Source organism: Tetrao urogallus, assembly GCF_951394365.1.
Source record: "Tetrao urogallus genome assembly, chromosome: 6".
Taxonomy (NCBI): Eukaryota; Metazoa; Chordata; class Aves; order Galliformes; family Phasianidae; genus Tetrao; species Tetrao urogallus.
Window position 1 is genome coordinate 14,484,862 of NC_136819.1, and position 27,879 is coordinate 14,512,740.

General features: G+C 43.8%; 1 protein-coding gene across 1 annotated transcript; it reads left to right on the forward strand.

Moving 5' to 3' along the window:
• Positions 1-27,811, forward strand: MOB2 (MOB kinase activator 2; the record flags this gene model as incomplete). Its single annotated transcript, XM_079537385.1, has 5 exons — positions 1-110; positions 19,653-19,813; positions 20,974-21,067; positions 25,968-26,092; positions 27,501-27,811. 5 exons carry the CDS (start codon positions 1-3, stop codon positions 27,809-27,811), a joined length of 801 nt encoding a protein of 266 aa, XP_079393511.1.
• Between the last annotated feature and the right edge of the window lie 68 nt (positions 27,812-27,879).

Below are 27,879 nucleotides of genomic sequence, written 5' to 3' on the forward strand. Positions count from 1 at the left end.
ATGGTCGGGGATCAGTGCAGCCTGCCCGCCGAACGGCCCGTCCTCGCGCAGAGCCCCAAGGCCGGACTGAGCTGCAAGATGGTGCTGCAGGCGGTGGGCAAGGTGCTGCGGTAAGGAGGGCTCGGCGGCCGCGGGGAGGAGGAAAGGCAGCGGGAGGCGTGCGCCGCACGTTGTGGGGTCAGGGTGCCGCTCCGCCGGGTCCTGCGAGGCGGCCGGGCTGGAAGTTGGAGTGGCGGTAGCCGCTCGCGTGGAGACGCGTGTCCGCCTGTAGCGCCGCGCGCCGGGGCTGCCGCTGCTCCCCGAGAGCCGCAAGCAGGCGGCGAAGGACCTGGTTCTCCCGGCTAAGGTGTCTGAGCGAGGCTCCGCACGTGCTTTGGCATGTCTGGTGCAGGAATGTCGTGTAAGACGAGGGGAAAAAATTGCTCATGCGGCTCGGGAGTTTTGTGAACAGTGAGACGTGTGTGACTGCCGAGACCAAAACCAGACTCTTTGGCAGAGGACAGAGCGCAGTAATATGATTCGGAGGAGTGCAAACCCGTCCTGGTTTGCAGGGAAAAACGTCACCGCAAACATTAGGATTAGTAGCCTTGCTCTTCAACAACTGCAGCTTTTTATTTTGGCTAAATGTGGTTGGGTATTTTCTCGGCTGGATGAAGAATGGCAGCGCTGCTCCAAAAAGGAGCCTTGTTCCTCCAGCGTAACTTTATTTGGCAAGCTTTCATTTGTCCCCGTTCCTACTATTGGTTGCCAATTGTTAAATGTTTGTCAACAGAAATATTATCCCTCTCTTCCTCTGACTCATGCCTTCTCTCCCCGGACGGGTTTGGGGAGCCGTTTATTAAGGCTGGGATGGAGCTGCCGTGTAAATGAGGCACGTTCACTGGCACAGGCAGCTCGATAAGAACCGCTCAGAGCTGCTTTTCAAGAAGGCGCTGTGTTACACTCACGCTTTTTCTGCAATAAGATAAAAAAATAAAAAAAAATCTTTCCTGTAGAAAGTGTTAGTTTAGGGAACTCGGGTTTCTTTCTCAGCATTTAACAAGGTTAACATCAATTCTTGGTATTTTCGGGGGGGTTAACACCACTTAATATGGTGTTACGCAGCTGGTCATATCATAAAATCCCTTGGCCAGAAGCTTGCTATTCATGCCGGGAGCCTTTTGAAGTTCTTGGGAGCTGCTCAGTTGGCAGCAGTCCCAGATGTAAATAGATGGGTGCCTCTGCAGGGAAGTAGTGCCAAGCCTTTTGTTCGGCATCTCTGGCAGTCTATCGTAAAGCGTAGGTAACTTCCTGTGACTTGAGCAGCGGGGCAGATTTCTGTGTGTTCAGTGAGCACTTCTTCATAAAGCATAACAAAAGCTCTTCCTTTCTCCTACAACTGGACTACGTGCAGAAGGTGCACGTAACTTTATTTGCTTTTTCTTCTTGATGTTTCTTTACTGCACATGCTATAAAACTATGGCGAAAGAAGCAGGAAAAAGCTGCTGTTGCACCTGAAGTATTTTGGACTCGAATTAACAACAAACACCTTGCTGCGACTGTGTCTGGATTGAGGTGATTTGTGTTTTGCGGGGCTTTTGTGTGCTTTAATATGTCTTTTCCTTCCGAGTTATCTCCTGTTTGAGTTTAGAAGTGTGAAGTAACAAATCTTGCATTAGATGCCAGACTGCTTCTCTTGGTTCTATTCTTGCATATACGTGTGTGACCTTATGTGTGTTGTTTAATTTTGCTTTTCAGTTTTTGTTCTGTAAAAATACAAACTTGTATTCTGCTAAGACCTCAGAGGAGTCCAGTAACTGGCCAGGAGCCCACGTAAATAGCGAGTCACCAAAGTGTCCTTACTGCAAAAATCAGGTGCTTGAAGTGGGAGCCCCACAGTGGTAGAAGAGGGACCTGGTTTAGGTTAAAAATGGTGGCTTGGTGGTGCCAGTTGTGGAGGGAGTTCTTGAATGTAGGCATCTGCAGCTGAGCTTTGTGCACTTTTTTGCTGGTGGAAAAGAACAGGATGCTTGAACGTGACCGAATACAGAGATGCATTGCCAGCCTGGTAAAGAGGCCTGGCACTCTTGTTGGCGTAGATGTTGTAGGTGTGTGGAGTTAAGTAAGATGAGTCCTACATTTGTTGGAATGGCTGGCCATCTATTTCAGAGTAAGTGCAGGGCAATCAAATACCATTTCTGAGCCCACCCGTCTGAAACGCTGCTCGCTGAGTTTCCTGTAGCCTGTGCAGAAGATGAACCAATGCGAAGTTTTGTGTGAAGCTACTTTTCTTGTGTTGCTCTGGCCTCATTGTGATATGGGGATGAGATCAGAGACTTCTTGCTTGTGTGTAGTATGGTGTTACGAACAGCCTCCTCTGCTTTAGTCCTGGGAACCATCACTGTCACCTCTCCCACACACCGCACCATCCCTCTGCAGGCCACCGAGCGCTTGTAGCACGTCACACCTGAGAAGGGACAGAGGCCCAGCTCCTCTCTGACTTCCCTGCTTCTGTCCCTCTGAGGATTTACTGGTCGGTAATTAGAAGGCTCAGTTCTCCTGTAAGACACTGAAGCAGTGCAGCTTTCCTCTGCAGCGAGCCCTGTGTATACAGTAGTTAAGTGAGCTGTGGGCGCCTGTAAGTAACGTGCTCTCTGGGAGCTTTCAGTATTCCTGTTCTCACTGCTAGGTGATGCAGGCTGTGGTCCTCCTGATTGCTGCTGCCAAGTAGTGCCTGCGTCACACTAGGAGTAAGAGCTGCCAAAGGAAAAATGGGTTCTGGGAGAGAAACAGAGGGTATTCATTCACGAGAAGCAGCAGCCAATGTGAACACCTGAGAAGTGTTGAAAAGAGTGTGGGGAAAGACAACTGAACCAGAAAGGGCAAAAGACGTAACAATAGCAGCAGATGTGCTCTCTGCCTTTCTCATTAATTTTTTATGAAAGCGACTGTTAGGTTTGTTATTTTGTAAATTATTAGTGATTCAACTATGAAGAACTCAGGAGATGCAAATATCTTTCATCATATAGGCTAGCAAACTGTGTTTAACGTTTAAGGGGTGGAAACAAGACTCCATGCTTCTAATGATTTAAAAATAAAAAAATTAAAGTACCATTGGAAAAATGCCATCTCCCCTTTTAAATTAATCACAGCACAGCTGAGATGCAGTTGCATGTTCCTTAGCCCAGTGCTTAATTAGGGCTTTCATTTTAATTCAGATGTTTTTTGAAATACGTTGATCTCATTTTTTCCCCTCTCCTGTAATGAACTGTGTGTAATTTTTTTAGCCAGTGGTTGGAAAGGGGGGAAGGGACAAAACACCAAAAGGGGTGCAGGGGTGCAGCTTTTGTGTGTGTTTTTCCTACAAGTTGGGGGCTCTAGGGAGAGAAATGGGGGGGGGGGGGTGAGAAAAAAAGAGCGATGTAGAAACCTTGGATATTGTTCTGCTTTTAAAAACTGCCAATGACCATGCAGAAGTGTTCTGTTTACTGGCTTTGAACAGCAGAAATGGAAGGAAAAGCTGAGCTGCAGGAGATATCTCTCCTTCTTGGTCCCCACAGGTAACTGAGCTGGCCGTGTGAATTGGCAGCTGCTGCTCAGAGCTGTGGGTGGGGACATGAGGACATGGTTTGCACTGCCTGTGTCAGAGGCAGAGTCCTGATTCAGGTGCAGCTCAGAACTGCAGCATTTGCTGTGCTATAGCACTGCAAGTCCTGTATGGATGAATTTCAGGAAATACCACGCGTCTTCATTGTCAGTGCTTATCCTTCCCAGCTCCAGTGCAACCTAGTCCCTCTGGGATAGTTGATGAAGAATTGGGGATGTGGTGTTGCAGAAGATTAGTGATGCAGGCTACAGAATGTCTAATGGCTTCTGATGAAGTATGGTACCTTTTGTATGGGCACGTAGTCCAGGATGAGTGTGGGAATAGATAACTCCTTTCTCCTGAGAGCGCCTTCTGTCTTACAGTGATGTGCAGGGATTGATTTGGAAACCAAACTAAAAAACAAAGCTCTTTCTGTGCAGGCATACTTACTGTGGGCAGCACTAATGAAGTGGAATTCTTACAGTCACTTCTCAAGAATGCAGCAATTTGTCTTGTGATAAATGATTCTATCATAGGTGAATTGACAAGCTTGTGTTGGCATTTTGGATGGCACTTAGATATTCTTACACCCAATGCTTTGAAATTGAAAAAAAAAAATAATAACCCTTATCTTCCTTAATTCATAGCAAAATCAGAAAGAAAACAGCTGAATTTTGATATTGGCTTTTGTTTGTCAGTGATCGTGCAGTCATCCTAAACGTGTTCATGAAACAGGATACAGGTGGGTAGAAGCAGAGCGCGTTTGCTGGGGCTGCCTCGGCTCACACAGCCAAATGTGTGGCACGTGCCTATCGACAAGGCTGAAGCAAATATTAAAACAAATATAGAAATAAATCCACTTATATCCTACTTTAGGTTGAAACTGTTTTCAACAATTTAGTCCAATGTACGGTATTTATAAGTAATTAACACTACACGATCTGATTAACGCCCAAATTGGAGGAGGGAAGGGAGAAGCGAAGGAATGGAGAAGGCAGTGTGCTGGGAAGGGGCTTGTAGGCAAAACCATGTCAGCTATTTTTGTCCTGTGCTTGTTCCTTCTCCCTCCCACAACTTTCCATTGTACCAAAATAGTTCAAAATGTTTATGGTTCAGGGCAGCTGACATCACTAATTGTCCTGCTGTGTCTCGCTGAATATTTCTGTAACAGGAGGTGATTTCTTGTGCAGTGACATCCACAGTTCTTTCTTGTGCAGTGACATCTTGCTGTGCTGCTTGGGAAGGACAAAAGGCACTGTGGGTCAGCACCATCTTGTGCTCTGGCAAGGTGTAACTAGGCCATGGGGCTTTGTGGGGAGCTCTTCCATGCGTCTGAAAGCATGGATGGGCTTTTGGAGATCGTTCTTTCACCTGAATGTCCTGGCCCAGGACAGAGCAGGCTGCAGAGGACTCACCCAGCCAGGGCAGGCAATTCCCTGTGTGTGTGCAGGTAGTGAAGTTGCTTCTGGTGGGGGCTGCAAAGTTGATCTCGTTTTGCTTGAAACAGCCCCACTGCAAGCTGTCTGATACGTCTGTTGAAGGCATCCAACAGCCTGTTCTCCTGGAGCTCAATTTGAAGCTGCACTCTGGAAAGAGGCTGTGTCTCTTGAGCAGACCTGCACAGCCGGCACGCCTCCATTCCTTGGGATAGTTGTCAGTTTGTTCGCTTGTATGCACTGCAGGAGTGTCACGATCCTGGTGTGTTTATGAAACCTTATGAACCACATACGGCGTGCTAGCTTAATGAAGAAGTTGGTCTTTCTTCATTCAGAGGTATTTCACAACATTGAGCCGTATTTTGGTTACGTGCTCTACATCCGGTGAACTGATAGCCAGAGGGAGATGACTGCTAAAATTCCTCTGTGTGTTGAAATAACCCTGCAAGGTATCTTGAGAGCCTAGTTTAGGATGGGCGTCTGCCTGAGGATTAACAGCGTTTTCCTCTGTTTTAAGAGCGTGAGTGTCCTCCTTGTATTCTTCTAGACATTCCTTATGGACAATTTAGAATAGATTGGATTGTGATGTGAAACTTCTGGAATCATCCACCCTTCTTTTATCGTGTTTCTTTGGTATGTGGCTGTTTCAGTGTAAGATTTCCTCTATGATCTTAGCTACTGCTTGTTTCTGCCTGGAAGACGATTTCAGATATAAATGCACACACAGTGTGAGCATGCAGCATTCATCCTTCTGGGAGCTGACTACAATTCCTGGTTTGTGTCTACTGCTTCTGTTATAATAGCCTATTTTTTTCCTGGTACTGCCCTTTCTGGAGAAAGAATGTATTTCACACATGAAGTTTTTATCCACTACTTTGTGATATCTTAAGCCATCTGTGCACCCCGAGTAGATTTAAAGCGGGGAAAAAAAAAATCCCCAGAAGAGCTTTTCTCTTTTGACCCTTGATGATCCGTGCTGAAGAGGTGTGCTGTGAGGAGCACATTTTGCTGGTGGTAGTTGTCATCCCCTTAATCGGTAAGGCAAAGTCTGTCTCATTTCCTATCATATCTTTTTCTGTGACTACACCGAAACTGAGGTTGATAAAACATTTATTTATTTATTTGTTTGTTTTTGCTGAGAATTTCTTCCTAATCTTTTTTTTCTTAATCCCTGGTACTTTGGGGCTCAACAGAATCTCAACGAAGACTTTGGCAAATAGTTCCTAGAGAAGATGAAACTTTGCTTTTTAGGTCTGCCGGCACATAGTCTCTGGAAAGGTATTGGGTGTACAGGTTAACCCTTTTCTTTTTGAAGAAAAACTGCTTTTCAGGAGTAATGGAGTCCATTAACATTGGAGGCAGGTTGTTTGGGCTCACCTGAAAATACTGCTCTGCTAATTTTGCAAGTTAATTTCTTTCTGGCACTGAAGCCAGCGTAGAAGTGCTTTTGCCCAGACAACAGGGATTGGCTGTAGCAGCTGCTCCCCAGGTGGAAGGAACATTGTGGCTGTATCCAATTCCTTATATTCTTAAAAAAGGAAGAATCAGCAGTGAGTGCAGCTGTCTGTCCTCAGGAAGGCAGATAGAGATGAAGCATAAAAAACTTGTAACAGCTCCATGTCCAAACAAAATAATCCCAGTGGGCCATAGAGAGTTGGAGATAATGAAGAAAGGTAGCTTGGGATTCTTCATGGTGACTTCAACACTGAAATGCCAAGAGAGATGTCTCTATGTCCTTGCTAGTTCCACTCATGCTGGATGCTCACCAGACTTGCTATTGATTCCAATGTGACCACGTATCCCAGATTCAGAACACCAAAGACTTACAGAGGCATATGCTGAGAATCAGCAGTTTGCATTTGGCAAGATGAGGGAAAGAAAGTTTGGGAAGTAGGTTGCTCTGATTCCTCGCTGTATGAAATCCTCAGTTACAACACTACTACCTTTTTATTCAGAACAAACGTGTAAAGGGAAGGAATCCAGTTAGGGTACTGATCATCTCTTTGCGGATGAAGGGAAATTGTATTGTTTCAAGTGAAATACTTGTTTTTCAACATTCAGAGCCTGCCTTTGTGTCTGGTTACATCTTCAGTTAATGAATCTGTTAACTGATTTCTGTTACAAGCTTTCTAAGAAGGATTCCTATTGATTTTTGGAGCAGGGACATAAGTACTAAGAGCTAATCAGCCAGTGATGATAGGAAACTGCTCTCTTGATGGCTAACGAGGGAGCAGCTCTCTCATCTTTAATTTCTTTGCAGTGAAACTACTAACACAGCTGTGCACCAGCCAGCATGGTTACCTCTTTACAAAGCCACCGCAATGTGCCTAATGCTGCCAGGAGCTGAAACGAACCGTGCAGGCTGTGTCTGAAGGGAGTTGGTCATAACCACCCCTTGATTTGAGGTGTGATGCTGGGTTAGAAAGGCTACTGTAAAAGCACATCTTCACAGTGTTTTGGGTAAGAACTTCAGCTATTAGTCTGTGCTTGTGTGAATGGAGAAACTGTAAATTCATGCAGGCTGTTAGAGGTACTGCTTGCCATTTGCATGTGCAATGACTCGTCTTCCGTAACCAATTCCTTGGCTGCACTTTCAGTATTTAATGGAAAGAATGAATTTATATTTCAGGAAGCCATTGAAGGTGACACAGCAGGATTGAATATGTGTTCTTGTTTCTTTGTGGTTGCCAATGGATCGGTACGTGTCTATAAAGGTGCTTCTACTTCAGCTTTTCCTTCTCCCTCAAAGTATCCTGGAAAGTAATAAGTCAGGGTCAGGAATCACTGCTGTCTCATGAGCTAATTAGCAGTGGTAGATCTAACTGTACAAGTAATTAAAATATTCACCCTACTATTTTTATCAGTCATTCACATATTCTTTTCTTTGACCCGTAATTCCATGGGTCCATATATTCCATTCCATATATTGATTTGTTGTCTTCTATTGCACATAGTTTTAGCATTGTGGGGAAATGCTGAAAAGGCTGTGTGTTACTGATGGCAAAACCAAACGGGCAGCATTGCATCACTCTGCTGCCAAGTTTAAAAATTAACCAGTGGCTGGATTAACAGATGTTTTGTACGTATCCTTCATTAATGAAAGCTAGCTAATGAAGATAATGCTTTAATTCCTTCTGCCTTCAACTCTTCCCTTACTCTGCAAGAAGATGCAGTTTGTGCCTTTTAGCTAGGAATTGTTTTTCTTCTAACAAGACAGTTTGTATTAAGGTCAGAAGGTACTGTTCTGTTATCACAAGACCTGAGCTATGCCAGGAGAGGTTGGATTTCCTGAATTAACTTGCTTCTACGTAAAGAAAAAAGTCAAAATCCATTCTTCATCTGTAAAGCTGCCATTGAGAACTGACTGTGACCTATGGAAACTTCTAGCAATTAAATATCCTTCCTAATAAAAATGTCATAGATCACTTACAATGTAAGCAATGAGTTTTTCCAGCTTGATACAGTAGATCTGAATTTCAGGTGGAGCTGCTCCTTCACTTGATCTTTCTTTGCCCAACCTATTCATTAACTGATGAACTCCTCACAGCTGAGTCTTGGTGCAACAAGCTGCACATGTGTGCTAGCACAAATACTTTAAGAATAAGTTCACAGGTGCAGGCATGCAAAATTACTTGTGTGCAGTGCAGACAAGCTATAGCTTTTTCCCATGCTGTGCATCTAACACTTTACTGAATTTGTTGTCACCATTCCCAGCAGCCAGCACAGCCTTCCAACGCAAGGCACGTTTTGTGCCTCCATCACAACTTGCCCGGTCCTGCTGGAAGCACCAAAGGCAGCCCCTTGCTGTTCCCTGCCTCTGGGGAGCTGGGCTGAGAGGCAGCAGCCTGGCTGAGCTCAGCTGTGAGCTGATGTGTGGCACCATGCTGAGAGCTATTTATCTTTTGGGAGCAGTGACTCACGGCAAGTGTTGCCACTAACTGCTCGGGGACTGTGCCTTGCAGCCCGCCTTGCCACCTTTCGTACAGTTTAGTACAGTTATAAAATAGGTTTTAAAACCCTTTTGTACTTTTAGAAAGTTCAGAACTGTACAATTCAGTTGGCAGTGCATTGACATTGTATGTACCTGTCCTCCAAATCATAGTATGTGGGTAAGGTGGTGAGCTGGGCTTGCATCTCTAACACACATCCTTTATTGTAGATTTTTGTTAGGCTGCACGAGTACCTAAATCTAGTCAGCATATTAGATGGATGAATGTTTTTGTGGGGAAAGGGCTGTGAGGAAAGTCAAACAGTTGTGTACAAAGACAAACCTGTCTGCAGCCTGGTACTCTGAGCAGAGCAGGCTGTGTGCATTTGTGTATCTTGGGCTGTATAGCAAGAAGTCTGAGCGCTAAAGCCAGGTTTCCATGGTGAAATAATTCCTAGCTATTAAAGCACGGTTCTACTCTGAAAAGCAACTCTGTGCAAGCTACGTTGTGAAATCTCACATTTATGAGGCCAGGAGGCTTCCAAATCAAATTCGCTCAGAGAAATAGAAAAGATACCTTTGCAGTTTGGCAGCACTATAGTTTGGGTTGGAAGATAACGAGGAGTGTCTTCAGTGCTTTGTGTGCTGAACTCCCTCCCTGCAAAGGTGTACTGAAATGTACTGCGTGTGCTCTTCTGGGAAGATAACAGCGTTGCATCAGAATAACCAGAGGGAGCAGTTGCTGCCAGAACTTGCATTTAATCATAATGCAGAAGTCAGAAGTTTTAAGTGTATTCCAGTGGAAGATTGCAGGCAAGAAAGTAGCAAAAAAAATAAATATAAAAAGCACTGCTGAAGTTGAGTGATGTGTCTTAAAGCACACGGGCAATAGATACATTAATGAAGAAGCTTCCATGTTTTTACTGCAGTACATTTTTTCTCACTTTGCAAAATCTAAAAACTTTGAGAGATACAGGAATATTTTGTTGTTGCTAATTGGATGGGTTTTGGTTTTTCCTTGTTCATGTAAATGGGTTTTTTTGTCTCCAGAATTTCAAATCATACTGAAAAAGCTATTCTGAATGTTGTAACTTGCATTCAAATTTGGGTGCAAATTACTCATTCTCTTTCTTTCATACTCATGGTTCTTTTTCACAGCTCCCTCTGCAGCATATAGTATCTACCTTTGTCTGCTCTCAACTGAGAGCCCCTTTCCTCCTTTGCCTGTGTGTTCTAATTGCAGAAACTGAATCTGTGCTGTAGGTCTTTGCCTCAGGTGGAGATATTGGTCCAGTATAACACACACACACACAGAGCTATTTATCTCTGCTGCCTTTAAAAGGACGTAACCGATCAAGATATAAATCTTCATATATGCAGATATCTGTGGTTAGGGGAGATGAATCCTATTCCAGTAGGAATAGGATTGATATCTATGCATATATACGTAGCAAACCCCACCGTGGATGGTTAAGGCAAATTTGTGTTGCTACAACAGGAATGACCTTTTCCTCTACGAGGGAAAAATGGTATGGTAGCATCCTGGTGGCTTTGAAGTGTGTGCCTGGGAACTAAAATGAGACAAACCCCAGAACACAGGGCTCCAGCTTGTGTTTGCAGCTGAAGAATTTCAGAAAGTGCCGGGCAGAGATGCTGTTGGAGAGCTGCCCTGTGGAATTTCACAGCAGAGCCTCTCCTCTCCCTTTGTGCCCCATATGCTCTCAAGGTCTGCTCTGAAAGTACCCTCCTGGGAGCGAGTTGCCGCAGCAGGGGAAAACACCCTGGAGATGCATTTCCAAGCAGGTTTTTGCTCCATTTTGCTCAGGTTTGGGTTTGCTTTGTCAGCCAGCCGGAGCTTACCCACGGTTGGAGGGCTACAAACAAGATAAACAAGAAAACACCCCAGTTCTGTCACAGGCTGAGGGCTCTGGCACCTATGACGCAGTGTTCTGCTGTATGGTTGGTTCTAAGCATTGGTTACGTTAATTGTTGCAACACTCTGAATCTGTGACCTACTGCATCTCTTACAACAGTCCTAATTTGGCTCTGTAAAGCTCTTGAGTATAAACATTAGGGAAGATTTGTCTTTTTACTGTCCTAATCCTCGGATTACCAAAACCCTGGACTGTACTGAATCACTTAGGACAAGAATTTTGCTGAGACTTTCCTTTGGCATCTCCTGGTTTGGCTTTGTGAGAGCATTTTTGTGTGTAAAAGTAGAAGAAATAGTTCAAAATGAGTGAGATAAGATCACTTTCTGTCCTTCCTTCTGAATTGCATCCCTTGGTCCCAGAAGTAATCTGCACTTGAACCCTGCATGGTGCTGGGGCTCCATCCCCATCAGCCCCTCCTATTGGCTGGAGAAGAGCTGGACCTGTGTGAGGGTCCTGCATCCAGGAGGCCCTCCTCAAAGGCAGATGGAGAGCACGGGTCCAGCCTCTGCTCTGGGAGGAGTTCTGGCAGGTATACCTGCAGAAGAAAGGAAACTCTAGTCCAGCGTGTTTTTACCACAAGAATGCACTCTGCACATTTTTGTAGTATTAACCAAATTGTTTGCAAGCCTGGCCATGCCTCTGTATTCCTTCTTCCCAGAGTTGCATTAAAGAGAGAATAGGGAAGCCTGAGCAGAAGGGAAGGAGCAGCAGCAGTACCCAACCATCAGCAAGGACCTGAACGTCCCTGTGCTGGACTTCGGAAGGCGGTTACCGTGCGGCTGCTACGCTATGATGGGCAAACAGGGCTGACACCAGGGGTTAGCAGGCAAAGGGTGCAGGAGAGAGAGGTGGGAAGTGGGTGGGGATTCCTCCAGAAATAAGGGAAAAGCCTGATGTCCTGGAGACAGTACTGCAGGTGCCCTGTGTTCTCCTTGCTTTGCCAACAGCGCCAGCTGGAACTTAGTTTGACCCTACAGAATTGTTGAGGGCTTTCTGCTGAGAAGCAGCGTTATAAAATAATGTTATGGCATTTGTCATCCTTAACATGCCTGCCATGCCTTGGCACCGACTGTTTTCAGCGCAGCATCCGGAGGCTAAGCAAAGATTCCCTTTTAAGGGAAAGAGCCACTCTGAGAATCCAGGAGAAAAAGTTTCCCTGGCATGTAGGGCACATTCTTCTTTCCTCCTCCCCTTAAATAAACTATTAGTAACTTTTAAAAACAGAACAAAAATGAAGAAGCAGGACCAGAAATGCTGCCAAAGACATTTTATCCTTCACAGCCTCCTTGGAGCTGCACCGTACCCCAGCCTTGGAACTAACCCAGGGCAGGAGCTGGGAGGAGTGGAGCTGAGGTCACAGGGGTCTGTCAGAGAACCTGGGGTGGGAGGAAGCGCAGACAGTCTGAAAATGCAGTCTCTCTCCTTCCTCAAGCCCTGGAGAGACGGTCTGACCACAGCAATCCATGAACAATTGTGCTGCATGATGCAGTGGGTTTGGGCCTGCATTCTAATACCTTACACGGTCTCCCTTCCCATGCCGATGTTTTTCTCCTTCCCAACCCTGAGTTGTGTACGTGTACACTCAGGCTTTGTGGTTGGGTGTGCTGGCATGTGGCACTTTGGGCTAAAGGCTGAGCCCTTGGTTAAAGCAGCATGTGGGGGCTGCACAGAGTTCCCCAGACAGTTACTGAACGTGCGTAGTTCTAAAGGCAAAGAGAAATGCACATATCCTCTCCTTTCTAACTACTCTTTTGTTACAAATGGGGCTAATTCCGATTTTCTTGCGTCCTGTACAAATAAATAAAGATGTTGAATTCTCAAAGGGTGATTTTAAGGTAACTGCAGCCTTTAAGCCTTCAGTCCTTGCACCTATCAGAGGGGAAAAGACTGTAGACTGGTGTTGGAAATAAGGATGGCCGAGGTAAGAAAATGGACAGCATTTGTGGCTGTGGTGTAAAAGCTGGTGTAGCCTGCTGCTTTGTTGTTCTTGGTGGGTGCTGGTTGCTGGGAATCAACTCTTCACTCATAAAGCTGTTTCCTTCCTGCTGTGAATAGGTTCAAGGCTCCCACAGTTACGCAGAACATTCTTATCCAGAAATTAACCGATAACTTCTTTCCCGTAAAACATCGTGGGGAAAAAAAGAGAAGTAAACTTTGAGCAGTCAGCCTGCTTTTCCTTATGAGACGCGTGGATGGCTGAGAGCTTTGGTTTTCTCCTCTTTGCGAGGGGGAGCACGTTAGAGGAAAAGAGCTTGTATATTCAGGTTTTTAACTTCTGTATGTTGTATTTCTTCTTCTGTTCCACCCGGCTCCAGTGATTCCTTACACCAAGAAGGGAAAAGGGGAAAAACTGCCATGAAAATACAACTGAATTTGAATTACAACCCCACGTTCACTGCAAAACAGAAAAACCTGGAATTGGTCATAAGGATTGGCCTAAAAGATACTGTTAAAAGGTTGGCTTACTGCCTCTCTAATTCTGTGTTGGCTTGTGTTTTAAGAGGCTAACCCCCAGCCTCAGATTACCAAGAGAGTAGGTTTGGCAAGAGTACTTTGTCATACTTGGGCTGTGGAGGCTATTTTAAAACTTGACATTTCAAAAAGAAAAGAAAAGAAGTACAGGATGAAAATCAAAGGCAAAGGTAGTTTCTGCTAACTTGGTAAGTATAGAGGTACCCCTGGGTGAGGTGTAACGTGGTGTTGCTGTTGGAGATTGTAAGTTCTCAGAAGTCTGCTTTCCACAAAGATGCTGCAGCTGGTATTGCAGCATTTCAACCCTCACGTTTTATGGCTTGTGAAAATGCAGATTGTAAGCACAAACTGGGCACTTGAGAGTAATCCCTGTGGCCCCATTAACCCTGCTCCTAGAGTTGGAAGTAGATGATTTCTAAGGTCTCTTGCAACCAAAGCCATTCTGTGATTTTATAACATCTTATTTTGTTTTTTATCTTCCTTAGAACAGCATTCTCCTTTTGTGCCACACTTGCATGCATTCCTGTGGACCTTGGGCTCTCACTCTGTTCTCACCAGCACTGAGTCTGTCACAACTACATTGTCACAGCTGGGAAGCACTGGGAAGCAAATTCATTTGGGATTCCTAGGTTCATACCAGTCTACCTGGAGTAATAAATTGCATCGATTATGTAAAAAACATTAGCCACTAAATAAGTCTCTTCATTGTGCAATTGTCTTTGACTGTTTGATCCTTGCAGACTTGAGGTGGTTTGTGCATCTTTAAGTTTGCAAGTAGGGAGACATTTGCTATGTAAAGCTTGCTGGACCTGTTCTCTTGATTCTTCTAATGGAAATCAGCATATCTGAGACCGGACTGGAACCTGAAATTGGTGCAAGATCCAGAGGGTCCAAAGTGGGTTTGGTCTGCAGCTCTGGCTCCTCACTGCAGTGGGGTTTTGTTGTTGTTGTTTTAAGCTTATCCTTCCGAAGCTACTCCTGTGTGTGGTGCTTGCTTCTGGAAACAAGCAAACAAAAACGCCTCCCAGCCTTCAATATGCCATGTAAAAAGGGTACAGCAAGACAGTGGTTGTAGCAGAGTCCTGAATAGGTAGAGATGATTTTAAAACGCACGGTCAGTTCAGTTAACCACTGTTATCTCTTCTGAGGTCAAACTTGTATTAAATAGGGCTCATATGACCACAGTGTTGGATGCCTGGTACGATTCCTAAGTGATGTGAGCTCAGTCAGGCTGGGGAGCATTTCCACACTGGTCCACGTGGTGTCCCTGACCTGTGTTCAGCTAAATCAGACTGCTTCCCACATGCTTCAATCAAACAAATCGTATCGGTTCAAATTGAAGCACATCTTTGGTATTTGCGTCATTAATAAACTTTTTTTTAAACTGGCATTTGTACTTGAATCTTAACAAGGCAGTTAGCCCAGGAAGATGATGGTGGCCCAGCAGCTCTGTTATTCACTAGGGTTTTCTTACACGTCTCTTGCTCCAGTGAGATCCAGGCAGGTTTCCAGCTGCTGTGTTCTCTCAGGTGAACACAAGGCTGAGTATGGAAGCCCAGGCAGTAATGAATGGACTCAGGCTGGAGCTGGTTTGCTTAACCTTCTGTTATGATGCTTCACATGCATGACCTCTCTTTTACCATCTCTTTTCCTTCTCTGGATCTTCTTCCTGGATGTAACTTGGCCCATGGCATGATATAGGAGTGCCTAAAACCAAACAAAGCCAAACCTATCCTGAGACTTATGTGAAGAATGAATTAGCACTCTGGTTTACCTGTCAGTAAAAACTGCTGAGTGCTACCTTTCCTTGGCTTCCATAAAGATGTTCTTTCTGTAATTAATAGACAAGAACCCATGGTAAAGTTTTGATCTGACCTTGACAGACGTCCCCATAGTGCAATGCTGCACTGGGGGTACATTGATCTGGCATACAAGTGCTGAGACATGCTCAGCAGAATTCTTATTGTTCACAATGACAGGGCTAAACACAGATCAGGGCTTTTGCTGGCTTTAGGATGTGGGGTTTTTTTGGTTTCTTGGTTTTTTTTTTTAGGATACTGCCCTTCTTGTGGTCTTATGACATTGAGTTCCATTTTCCAGTAAATAGACTACAGGTGATGGATTTGGGTGTTTCCTGAGTAGAACAATGCAACTCTACTGTTTTTGACACATTTCCTTTCATTGAAAGCAGGATGAATGAACTGTTTCTGAATGTGCTGCTTTATGTTTGCTGCTGTAGCGTTCCCTTATAAGGTGTTTGGGACAGCTCAGAAATAGTAACGCGTCATTTTTTGTATTTGTATGCTTTAAAACAAAAAGTTGAAGAAGGCCTTTTGAATTTAAACACTTTGCAGCACGCAACAAAGAGTAACAGTTGCTTCCCTATGTGCGTTTGGAGTTGGTTCCAGGTAGATGGTGGTTTCTTATAAGCCATTGAAACAGTGCTGCACTTGCAGGGAAAGGAGAGCAGAAAGAAGCTAAGTTGTTAACTTTGTGCTTTTTAATAAACGTCTGAGCTTTGGTTTAACACTGCTGTCACTTGTTGGCTCTTGATCACGTCGTCAACTGTTCTCTATACTGTTGTATGCTCCAGCTTTCTACGTCTGTAAAGAAAGTGCTTTAGTATTGACTATTATTGATAGCTTCTAAGCTAAACCAATGGTTTTGCAACGCAGACTGAGCATGATTCAATTAATGCTAGAAAGTCTGATACAACCGCAGCCCTGCCTGAGGAAAGATGTGCAGTCCACTTCGAAACTTGGCATTCTTAGAACTGGGGTATATTTTTGTTTGTAGTTACAGCGTTTGCGCCATGTATTATCCCAACCAAACTGCACGCAAGTCATGAAAATCTGATCGTGGAAACAAATCCTATGGTCTTGCTCTAATGCTCAGCAGCTGCTGGAAGTTAAAAAGAAGTTGGTGCTGCAGATGGTGCTTTGACATTCAGGTTTCAGCAGCGTGAATTAAAACCCTTTCGTATCAGTTGCTGCAGGTTTTGTGATGGTACCTGTGAGACGGGTTCCTTCTTAAAGTGAGGCAGAGCTTTGGAAAGGGGCAGGGCATGGGTTCCTCCAGGAAGCTTCTGTTTGAAATGATCCAGTTCCAGACTGAGGCAGTTGTGGAAAGACTTACCATCTGTTGAAAGATGCAAAGTGGCTGCACGTACTAATCCAGCAAAGAAGCGACGTTTGTGTGGAAATGAGCTTGGCTGTGTTTGGGGCCTTTTTTCTGGTACAAGGACTGCTCATAATCGTTTGTGTTAGCAAACTTGTGGGAAATACCTAGCATTGCATTTTTGTTTCTTTCCTTGAAATGGCAAGAAGATGCCAAAGCGAGAATGAGGTAAACGCAATGTTCTTCTCTTCACTGCAAGGCTGCCTCAGTCTGCTGCATCCAGCTTCCTCCTGTGGTTTCCCTCTGCATCTTGGCTCCATGGCAGACTGTCTGTGACTTCTCTGTCTCTCTCTTCCCTCCTCTTCCTCTTTGCTGACGTGGCACAGCCCTGACGTAGGGCTCTTGGTTTAAGTGTCCTGGAGTAAAGCAAAGGCACGCAGACTGTTCTATCCACACTGCTTCTCTTCTCCCAGGTGGTTAATGCGGTTTCCCAAACCACTCTTTTAAACTGAAAGGATATTCTGCCTGACTGTTACGCAATTGTAACTCTCATTTCTTTACAAAATCAACTTATCCATGAACATCTGAATCCTGTTCCTTTCCCCGACCAACCAGTTGAAAAAAAACTCAAGGTGTGCATTCTGGATAGACGTTAATAATGTCTCTCCAGAGGTCCAACTGGTATGAAGGTGCTACTTGGAGCACACCAGGCTTGGTTTCAGCAGTGTAGAAGCAAGGCAGCTTATGTTTGGAATTAGGCAAATTCGTGCCCTCGAGTGTTTTTTATTAGCTCAGGGCCAAATGCATAGCATCAAGTGGATTTATGCTGCTTACTGTCAGGGTAAGGTAGTTTCAAGACTTAATAAGGTAGTCCTGCAAAAGGAACAGGACAAACGTGTTGTGTCATATAAAGTCAGGTCACAGATTAGCAAACAATAATCTGTTCTTTCTTGTTGTTGTGTTTTCCTTGGGTATGATTTCAAGTTCTTTGAAAACCTGAAGCCTTGCACCCAGGCACAAGTGAAGTACATCTTCCATACCTTCTTTAAATACCTCCAAGGCCCTTTTGCAATTCTTTCATGGATGCTTCTTTCTTATCTCCAGGTCACTTCTACGTGATGAGGTTCAAAAGCAATCTTGCAAATATAAGGGTTTGAAGACAAGAATGCATAGCTGAGAACCAGGATCTGCCAGTTTAAGTAACTCCTCTGTGTTAAAAGCATACTGCTTTGAAATGTCTGACTTCAAGTGTCCTAGGACATCCCTTTGGGCTGCAGCTGTGTGAATTAGTCCAGATCGCTTCATTAAATCAACCTAAGGGATATATATCTTGTAGGCTTCATTTTGATTGGTATGTGCTGCTGTGGAAAAAGGAGATGACAGAAAATGTGAAAGAAAAGCAGCTACACACTAAACTGGTCATCTGAAGTACTGCTTTTAGTTTATTCTCCTACTGGACGTATTGTCCTTAAAAAGATGTTTGTGTCACAAGTGTGTCTTCTCTAACTGACATTATTCATGAACATGTAGGAATACAGGGCAACCGTCTTTTCCATTCTGGAGATCTCCTGTGGTTGTTCCTACCCATCCATGACATGAAAATCCATTGTGAGAGTGCGTGTATCGTGCTGCTGTTGTAAGCTTTTCTTGATGATGGGATTCCTTTCTCATCTTGAAGGCACTCTGGTAGGTAAGGAGAAATGCAACAAGGCTTAATGAAAGTTCTAGGTGGTGAATAGCGACAGTCCTGGTGACTGAGTTGTAGAAAGTTATGGCGTGCCTCTGCCCGCTTAGTGCAGTGTTGAAGGTGGGGACCATGAGTCGCTCTGAAGACAGGTTTAGAGCCCATAAGGAGAGAAATCCAAATAACCGTATGTTCTTTGGGAAAAGCACTGACGTGTGAAACACCATTCCAGGGAAGATGTGCAACTCGGTCATAAAGCAAGAATCAAGAGTGTATTTTGGAGACGTGTTTGGAAGATTTCTTTTTTTAAGTGTGCTAAGAGCCAGGATCAAGACAGTTTCCTTGGGATGGGATCCAGGCATGTTTCAAAAGCAAACTTAATGCACTCATCTGCAAAGGTGGACTTGTTGTGGCTTTGCATGTCCTTAAAAACCCACTCTTTAACCAAGAAGACCTGGCACTGAAAAATCCCAGCATCTCTTTCATGTGTGTGATAGTGCATACCAAGCATTGCCCTACTGCAACTTGTCCCCCACCATTAAAAAGAGCTTCTGTTTCCAGTTAGGTGGAATTTTTAATTGTAGAAACACGTGGATGTGCAGCTGTTTGACCACATAGAGCCTAAAAAAACCCAAAGTGTTGGCCCACTGACTTTGCTCAAATGTCCGTCCTGAACCCCCATCCCAGGAATTCTGGTTGTGTTCAGTCTGGTTTGAGGGTGTTAAAAACAGAGTGGGAGGAAAACTCTGACAATTTCAGCAAACATTTGAGAAACAGGAGATCAAAAGTCACAGTACTCCATGGAAATCAATGTGTGCTATGGGATGCTGTTAGTCTGCTTTTGTAGATCCTCATGAGGCTTCTTTCATGACACAGCTCTGCTAGTAGCTGTTTGCAGTGGATTTTAAAGGATTTCCAGGTACTTTTGTATTTGTCACTGCTTCTGGAATCACCATTGCTCACTTCCAAAGGATGCGTGGAACCTGAGAATGGGATGGAGTACCGAGTAATGCTGTAGTTTTGAATAAGCAGTGCCACAACATTGTATGGAAGGAGCATGTTCCCAAGTGGGAGCCATCTTCCTGCAACAGCCTGCTTTTACTGCAGGTGGCATTACTGTGATGCAGCAGGTCGGCAGCACGCTCGCATCAGTGCATCTCCTTTGGGCGCAGCACCGTTTTGCTGTCACAGCTGTTCACAGGTATAGACCAGCTGTTACTCTCCCAAATAACTTGCAGTCTGAACTGACAGAAAGGCAATGGAGTTGCAACTGTTCAGTCTGAAGTTTTTCACACCGTACAGAATTTTCCCAGTAACTTGAAAAAAGTGACTGAATTCAATGTGCTTTCTCAAAAACTACTTTTTGCTTTATTTAGAAAGTTAGGCTGAGGGGAGAGGAAGCAGGAGAAACAGTATAAACACAAATGGAGGAGTTTGGATAAACAGACTTCTTTCAGGTTTCTTCAGCTGTTCACCAGCAGTGAAGGTAACCCATCTTCTTTTTCATGTCTTGCAGGAAATCCAAGGGAAAGCCAAATGGTAAAAAGCCAGCGCCGGAAGAAAAGAAACTTTACCTAGAGCCAGAATACACAAAATCCAGAATTACCGACTTTGAATTTAAGGAGCTGGTGATGTTACCACGAGAAATAGACCTCAACGAGTGGCTCGCCAGCAACAGTGAGTATTTTGATCACACAGCCCTCGAGATTGCTGTCCACACCCAAGTAGGCACTCATTCACTCTTTTTTTTTTTTTTCTTTACTGTTTTCAGCACTTAGAAAAGCACGCAATGACTATTTATGCTCACTGCATAATGCATGTCATTATACCCTGAATGGTAATTAAGCTGTCTTATACAAACCAACTGCGCTCAGCACTGGGGAGGTGGATGTGTTTCTTCCTCCATCTTACTGTGGCACCAAGGGCATGAAAGTTTCTAACACTCTTTTGAGGCCCATCGCTTCCCCTTCTGACTTCTCTGCTAAACGTGCAGCTCAGTGTGTTTCACACTGTTGGCCTTCCAGAAGCACTGTAAAAATTGTAATTCAGTAAGGTTCTTATGAAAGCTGAGTTAACAACCAGAAGTTTAGGAGTCTTTTGGTTAGACGACTTCTCTCCTTTCCATCCAAGCTTTGTTGGAATTACTGTGAATTGAAACTGCAGTCAGGCTAGGACTCAAAAGATGTGACCAACAACTGCAGTTGAGTGCTGTATCAACGCATCTCAGTTCTGATGCATTTTCTTGTGCTGCTGTTTTGTGTGCCATTCTAACCTGTGGCTGTGACTCAATGTTTTCATTTCCAACAAGATGTGGCAGTAGCAAGAAATTACTTGGATCTGTATTAGAAAAGTTTAGAGTGGCTCGTTAAGAAAAAGTGAGATTTGCTAAAAGTAGCAGTGTACTTGTTTTCATGCTGATTTTCTCAAGGGAGATACATCATTAGGACTGTTAATGTTGTTTTGTAGCCACTGTGCATTTTAAGTCTGACTTCAAAAGAATGTAGAAAATTGTTTGCCTTCAGCTTGTAACAGAGCATTCTACTGTAAAGGTGAGGCTGATGACAGAGACACTTTCCAGTCTCGCTGCTTTGTGAGTAATAAGACCTGATGCATCGTAGTGCTTTCATCTTAAATCAAAACAAGAGCTTTCATTCTCTGTACCTCTTTGTTTTGCAATTCATCATTAGACTCATTTAACTAAATCATGTTTAAGTATGTATGCAAGCTTAAGACGCTGAGGTCACTTAACTTGATCTATTTAAATAATTGCTGGGAGGACAACCGGTGTTTGAAAGTATTTTATTTCTGAACTCCTTTCCTTTGTGTCTATTTTTCAGCAACAACTTTCTTTCATCACATCAACTTACAATATAGTACAATCTCAGAATTCTGCACAGGAGAGTCGTGTCAGACCATGGCAGTGTGCAATACGTAAGTCAGTATTTACTACTACAGGGTTTCCACAAAGCCTCGGGAGGAGCTTGGGGAAGGAGACTGGAATTAGATGGCACGGGGCAAGCAGATCTCTTTGCTCAGTAAGGACACAGCAGCTGGGCATCCTTTTACCTCTTCTCAGTGAAGGGTGGTGTTGTGAAGGACTAGGAGGACTGGATCTTTGACTGTTTGGAGCTGGTTTTATAAGGTAGGATCAGAGAGGCAAATTACTGTGTGTACAGCCTGCGGGGAGGAGGAGAAGAAAAAAGAGAAAATTTCCTTACTGGTAACACTGCCATAGAAGGCAGGGAAGGATGAATGAGTTGAAAAATGTCCGGGAGTGCTTTTTGATATCTGGAATGCTGGCAGAGCACCAGGCTGCTGATGGTTAACCTCTGGCCTGACGTGAGCCACTGGTTCTCTGCCGGAGCCCCTGGGAGCAGAGGGCACAAGTGGCAGCTTTGCAAAGAGTACAGAAAATGTTTTGGATTGGCCCTTTCCCTCTGCAGGACTTGGTACACTTGGTAAGTGTTGACTAGCTGTCGCTTAGAAAGAAGGCTTTGTAGCTGTACTATATATGGTGAGCATAAGAAACATTTACCATAAACTCCTGCTCTTGATTAGCACGGTCCAACATAATGGAATATGAGATCCACTTCATTATGAATAAGCCTGTTATTTGGGTGTTGTTTTCTCTCCAGCGCGTGTTCATAGTCTTTTTCTTTCCTTCTCTTGCATTTCCTGGGATTATATAGTTGAGATGGATTTTAAAACCCAAGACTGAGTTAGTTAGTACTGAGCAGTTAGTGAGTACATCAAACAAACCTCCTAGAGAATGTGTGGAAAAAAGCAGGGCTCTGTATTTTATCCCTAAGGAGAATTAGGCAGTGCTTAACAGGAACCCTTGCTTTATGCACTAGGCTATCCTGTTATCTTGTACACTTAAAATTAGTATCAGGCCCTTTCTTTGACAGTGCTCTGAAGAACACAAAGTGCATGGAGGATATTTTTGTGTGTAAAAGTTGAAAAGATAACCGTCAGTAGAGAATGAAAAGCCATATTAGAGGCTTGGGAAGCAGGCTGGAACAGAAAGTTAAAAATCTCTACTGGGCCAGATTTTATCAATAGTGGACAATGTGTCTCTCACCAAGAGGTGGTGAGCCGTATAAGAGTGTTTTGTTGATTCTCAATCCCAAACTTTCTCATGTTTGAATTATTAACGTAGTACTGGCTGTTCAAAGAACTTGTCTTAACTGTTAATCTAAAACTGATAGATAGGAAGCAGTGGTTCAGAGGAGGTGGCGGTGCTGCTCTGTTCTGCTGTAGTGAGCCTGTAAGCAGATCATGTTGCAGAATAAAGAAAGGAAGTGCCTCTGTGTGGCTTCAGCTGTATTGTTAGTGGTGAGGACTGATAGCACAATGTTCCTGTTCCTATCCTTTGTTTGGGAAAATGGAAAATTACGCTATTAGGGAATAACAGGAAGCATGTCTACACTTGGGTGAAAACTTGAAACGGTTTGTGTTTAGCAAAATGGTATCCAATTATTTTCCTGTACTTGGAGGCAGATGACTGAGGCGCGTTTGCAAACTGCAGGCTTCATATTTTGTTCTTTTATGGAGCGTGGGTTCATCCAGCTCCATGCCTCCATGCAGGTCAGCCTTGAGGGGCCTGTTTATAACTGTTCTCCAAATATCTCCAGTGACAATTCTGCACAGCCCTTACGTTCTGCCTTTCCTAGCTGTTCTCATGGATCGTGCAGAATTGCCACATTGATGCATATTTGTCCATCTCCAGTCAGGACTATGACAAAGCCAGATTTTCCCCCTACTTTTTATTAAAAACAAAAACCTTGCTCTAATGAAGATTAACAGATGTGCGTTGTGTTGGAGAAACCACAGCTGATCAGACTTATTGTGCCTCTGGCTATTCTGCAGTATATAAAGCACATCAGTGAAGCATTAGAGCCAACTGTTGATTAACCTGATAGACCTGGATTTGACCATCTGTAACTGTGATCCGTTTGTTGAGGCAGTTTGGAAATAGGCAGTGCCTACCCATGCTGGGTTGTCACAGAACTCCAGGTTCTGCAAGTAAGGGCTCAGTTTGCCACTTTGTTCAGGGCTGACTTCAGTAATTCAGTACAAAGTTCTGCCTCTTGTTCCTCCAGGGTGCTTTCCCTACCCCCTTTCCCTCAGGCTTGATTTGGGCCTGTTCCGGTGTTACCTAAGCAAAGTGTGTATTAAAGGATGGAAGTGTCAAATGTGACAGAACGGGGTGCTGGGGAACTGCTTTGCATTGAGGCTTCCTACAGATACTCAATCCTAGGGTTAGAGGATGAGTTGACAAAATAAAAAGGAGTTGCACCTAAACAAATGGGTAAGGGTTGAACTTTGCTCCTGTTATACCTCATAATTTTTGTAATAGGCTTTCTTTCTGTTAAATCCTTTCTTCATTTCTTCCTGCCACTCACAACAGAGCTGCCAACTCCACCCTCTCTCCCTCTATGAAAGCTTAATGTCACCTAAATTTTACAAATGTAACAAAATCAAAATCTGTACAATGTGAGCACTTTTTGAGAAGTGCCTTTAAATGTCTGTCTTCACTTCCTTTGTGCTTTTCATTTGTTCCCTACCATGGCATTGTGCTGTCACAGTGCCAGCAGTGCAGTGCAGTTTGCTTTCTTGAGCCCTTTGGTGGCCCCAGCCTGGAGAGAACTCAGCATGAGTGGGAGCTGCTTACGGGGCAGTCATGGAATGCCAGGGACACCTCCCTTTCTTCAAGATATGTCCAAGTTCTCTTCACAGCACTTCAAACATGAGGACAATTTTAATCAACAGGCCAATCCTTGCTTTTATCCCCTTGGTCTCAATTCCTTTCTTTTATTATTAGCCAAGACAAAAAGGTTACACGGTGGGATGTTGTAGCAGATTTGTTCAACTTGCATTTTCCTCTCAGTGAACCTGCACAGTTGCCAAACTGTTTCCTTTACCTAAACTCCAGCTATTCAGGTTGGTTTCTCCAGCCTGAGAAAAGCGAGGTGCAGACAGTCCTGTCTGCTCTTGGCAACAAGCAAGAGTCTCTTGGGTCTTCTAAGACCAAAAATCACTCAGAGAGGTGCCTGGGACTGTGCTTCTCCAGCTTAAAGCTGGACTCGACTAAGGAAACACCCAGCTTAGATTTGCTCACTACATTGCATAATTAAGTCTTTATACATGGATTGTATAAATGAAATAAGCAGTGATGAGTAGAGTCCATGCCTATTTCAGTGCCTGACATAGCTTTTTATGCCTGATGTTTTCATCCTCTTTCTCCCATTTATGCCATTTTGCAGGCAATAACAGAGAGACCAAGCACCACATGCTAAAAATTAGCTGAACTAGTTTTCAGTTGTCTCTCCCCTTTAAGTTTGAGCTTACCTCTGCTCTCTTTCCTCCAGTCTTCATATGGCCTAGCATGAGTCATCACATATTGCTACTGCCTTCACACCACCAGCCTCAGGTCCCTGATCAATCTTTCTGGGCAGTGACAACACACTGTAAATAAGAGCTTCTCAGTTGCTGTGTAACATTTTTCTTTAATGGCTTCAGAACAATTCTGATGGTCAGTATGCATAAAACTCCCCTTTCCAAGTGGCACCTACAGGTCCTTGCAGCTCATTGTTGATCAGCCCTGTTAGGCAGAGAAAAAACATTTACTCTGTATCTTTCAAGGGAGAAAAAAAAAAAAAAAAAGTATCCAGAGGTGGTTAAACATCACAATGAAGAAAGAAAAATGTTGCAAAGGAACTGAGAGGAGCAATACAATGTCTTTCTTATCAGTCTCATAATTAAGTAGTCCTGACCTGGAGCTCAGACTGTTTGGAGTAACAGTTCAGGTACTGGAACTCAGATAACTCAAATGTGACACTGACAAGAAACAAAGGTTTTGGCCCACTGCTTTATCTGTAAAACATTTCTTACTGTGCATATCTAATGCAGCCAATAGCTGCTTCTGGTCACAGAAGTGCTTTAATTAACCATGATTTAAAGAAACAAAAATAGAGGGAACAAAACTTCAGTGCTTTCTTAGCATCCAGATTCCTTTCTCGGATGTGTGTAATAGTTATTAAGAGAATGTTTCTGTTCAGTTTTGATGGCTGATCAAGATGACGACGGCTAAGAGATTGAGCTCAGGCTGCTTTTCAGAGCCTCACAATATGCTTATGATGCCATTCCTTTTAAGAGGCTACAGAATTATGCTCTGCTGGTACAATCAAATGTTAAATCTAAATGTTACTGGATTTTGGAAACAAAGGAGTTGGATTCTAAGGCACATGCTTAAGAATGTCCAAAAGGGTCGTGACAAGATTCCCCAGATGCTGTTTTGCAGCAGGACTTGTTAAGAACACTTCCAAGTACCTCAAAGCTTTTTTCAGCCTGGTGTTCTGGAGCCACCTTCTGTCAGCTTAATAATATTACACTACAAGTTTAATTGCTTTGTGTTGTCATACATCAGATCTCCTGTTTATACTTTCTTTTTTTTTTTTTAATTTATTAAAGGCAACAGTAGAATAGTTATAAGGCACCTTCCTGTGCAGCCTTGTAGGCTGTAGACCTTCAGTCTATCACGGACAGTTATACTGCCTCACCAGGGCAACTCAACTTGGAAACTTGCCAGCAGGCTTTTGGGGCTCATTGTTACTTTCCTGTGCTCTGGACTAAATTGATGGGGGGAGAGGCAAACCTGACTAACAAATTTAGGGCTTTGTAGGAGGATATCCTGAAGTCCACCTCCTCTGTGGCAGCTGTGATTTTATTCAGAAATGCTGCAGTGTTTTTATATTATTTAGAAACTCACCTCTTAGGAGTTCAGCTGAGGATGCAGGGCGTAACGTGACGCTGTGGGCTCTCTCCACAGACAGTACTACTGGTATGACGAGCGGGGGAAGAAGATCAAATGCACTGCTCCGCAGTACGTCGACTTCGTCATGAGCTCAGTGCAGAAACTTGTGACAGACGAGGACGTCTTTCCAACAAAATACGGTATGCTAGCCTTTGGGTAGCTGCTTCATACGGCTCTTTGGAGGTGCAAAAAAGCAAGGTGAAAGTTGACATGCAGCTTGTACGTTAATACCAGGCAGCTTTCACAGTATATTTTTAAGGGGTTACATTAATTTGGGTTCGTTCCTGCAGTGTCAAAGAATTACACTTCTGGCATACAAATTGGGATGAAGATCTCCCACTCCTTGGCTGATGTTTTACCACTGGTACAGCTTTTTGTTCCAGGAAGCAGCCTGTGTTCAGAGAACAGTCGCCATGTGGGTATTAAACACAGCGTGTTGCCAGTAAAATTTAACCTTGTTATTAGCGTTTCTTTCAGAACCCTGATGCATTAAGTGGGAAATAAATTGCATTGCCAGCAGCATCGCTCCTCTTCCCTGCCTAACGGGGCTTTTTTCCCTCAGATTGTTTAGTCTCCATTCCCCTCCAAAGATTAAATAAGAACAGGATTTTTCAGGCCTGAAAAACAACAGAAAAGTAATTTTCACTCAAATTTGTATCTTACAAGACAGCATTCCCTTCAATTAAGGGAAAAAAGGCTGATACCTTTGGAGCAGAAGTTAGTGTAGATAGGCTTAATCAGGAAAAAAAGTAGCTGGCTTCTTAAATCTCTTTACTAGGTATCTGGGGAACTAGGATATTACAATGTTTTTGTAATGGCATTTACTTAGAAAGAAGGCAGTGTCTAGTAAGGTAGCAACAGATAGGACTGTTATTCTGGTGGGTTTTAATATGCTAATTCAAAAGGGCAACAAGAGCCTTTCATCTAAGTGATCTGTCAGTGTGGCCAAGATGCACTGTAGACCAGACTTCTTACCTCCCATCATGCACAGAATGGCTGCTTTCTATTTTCCTTCTTGCCCCAGTTTCACTGTCAGCATCACAAGCAGTAGTTGTCCAAGAAGTGTCTTCTACAGCGAGGGCACAGTACTGCTCCAGCAATCCTAATTCAGACTGCACCTGATAGAAGGCATCTGGTAGCCTTCCCTTTTCTATCTGACAGCATTTCAATCATGAAATAAGGGAGGTCTGCCATGTACCTTAGCATCCATTTCATGATCTGTGACTACCAGATGTACTATGTGTTTCCAGCCAAAAAATATGCCACTCCTGAACAAATTATTCAAGAACCCCGAATAATCTCTCATCATTTCTTAAAGTAACAAAAAATGTTGTGTTTTAAAGACATTACATTTTCTTCCCGATTTTTAACTTTACAGTTTAAAGTCATAGAACACAGAATCATAGCCTTAGCTTTAAATGAAATGCTTCAAACCGTACTTCTTTAAGGTGAGCTATCTGTGCTTACCCAATTTTGCCAGAATAAATGCTGCTGTGGGACTGGAGGTGACCGGCTGGAACTGCTACGGTGTTTCTGTCTTCCTTTCAGGCAAAGAATTTCCAAACTCGTTTGAGTCCTTAGTGAAGAAGATCTGCAAGTACCTGTTCCACGTGCTGGCCCATATCTACTCCTCACACTTTAAGGAGACTTTGGCACTGGAGCTGCACGGACACTTAAACACGCTCTACACACATTTTATCCTATTCATCAGGGAGTTCAACCTGGTGGACCTTAAAGAGACCACCGTCATGGACGACCTCACGGAGGTCCTGTGCAGCAGCAGCGGGAGCAGCAGTAATGGGAGCGGCAACGGGAGCAGCAACAGCGCAGGAGCACAGAACCACGTGAAAGAGAGATGAGCCTCCTCCAGGATCAAAACTAACATTAAAAACAATATTATATATTACGTGTGTATGTGTATGTATAC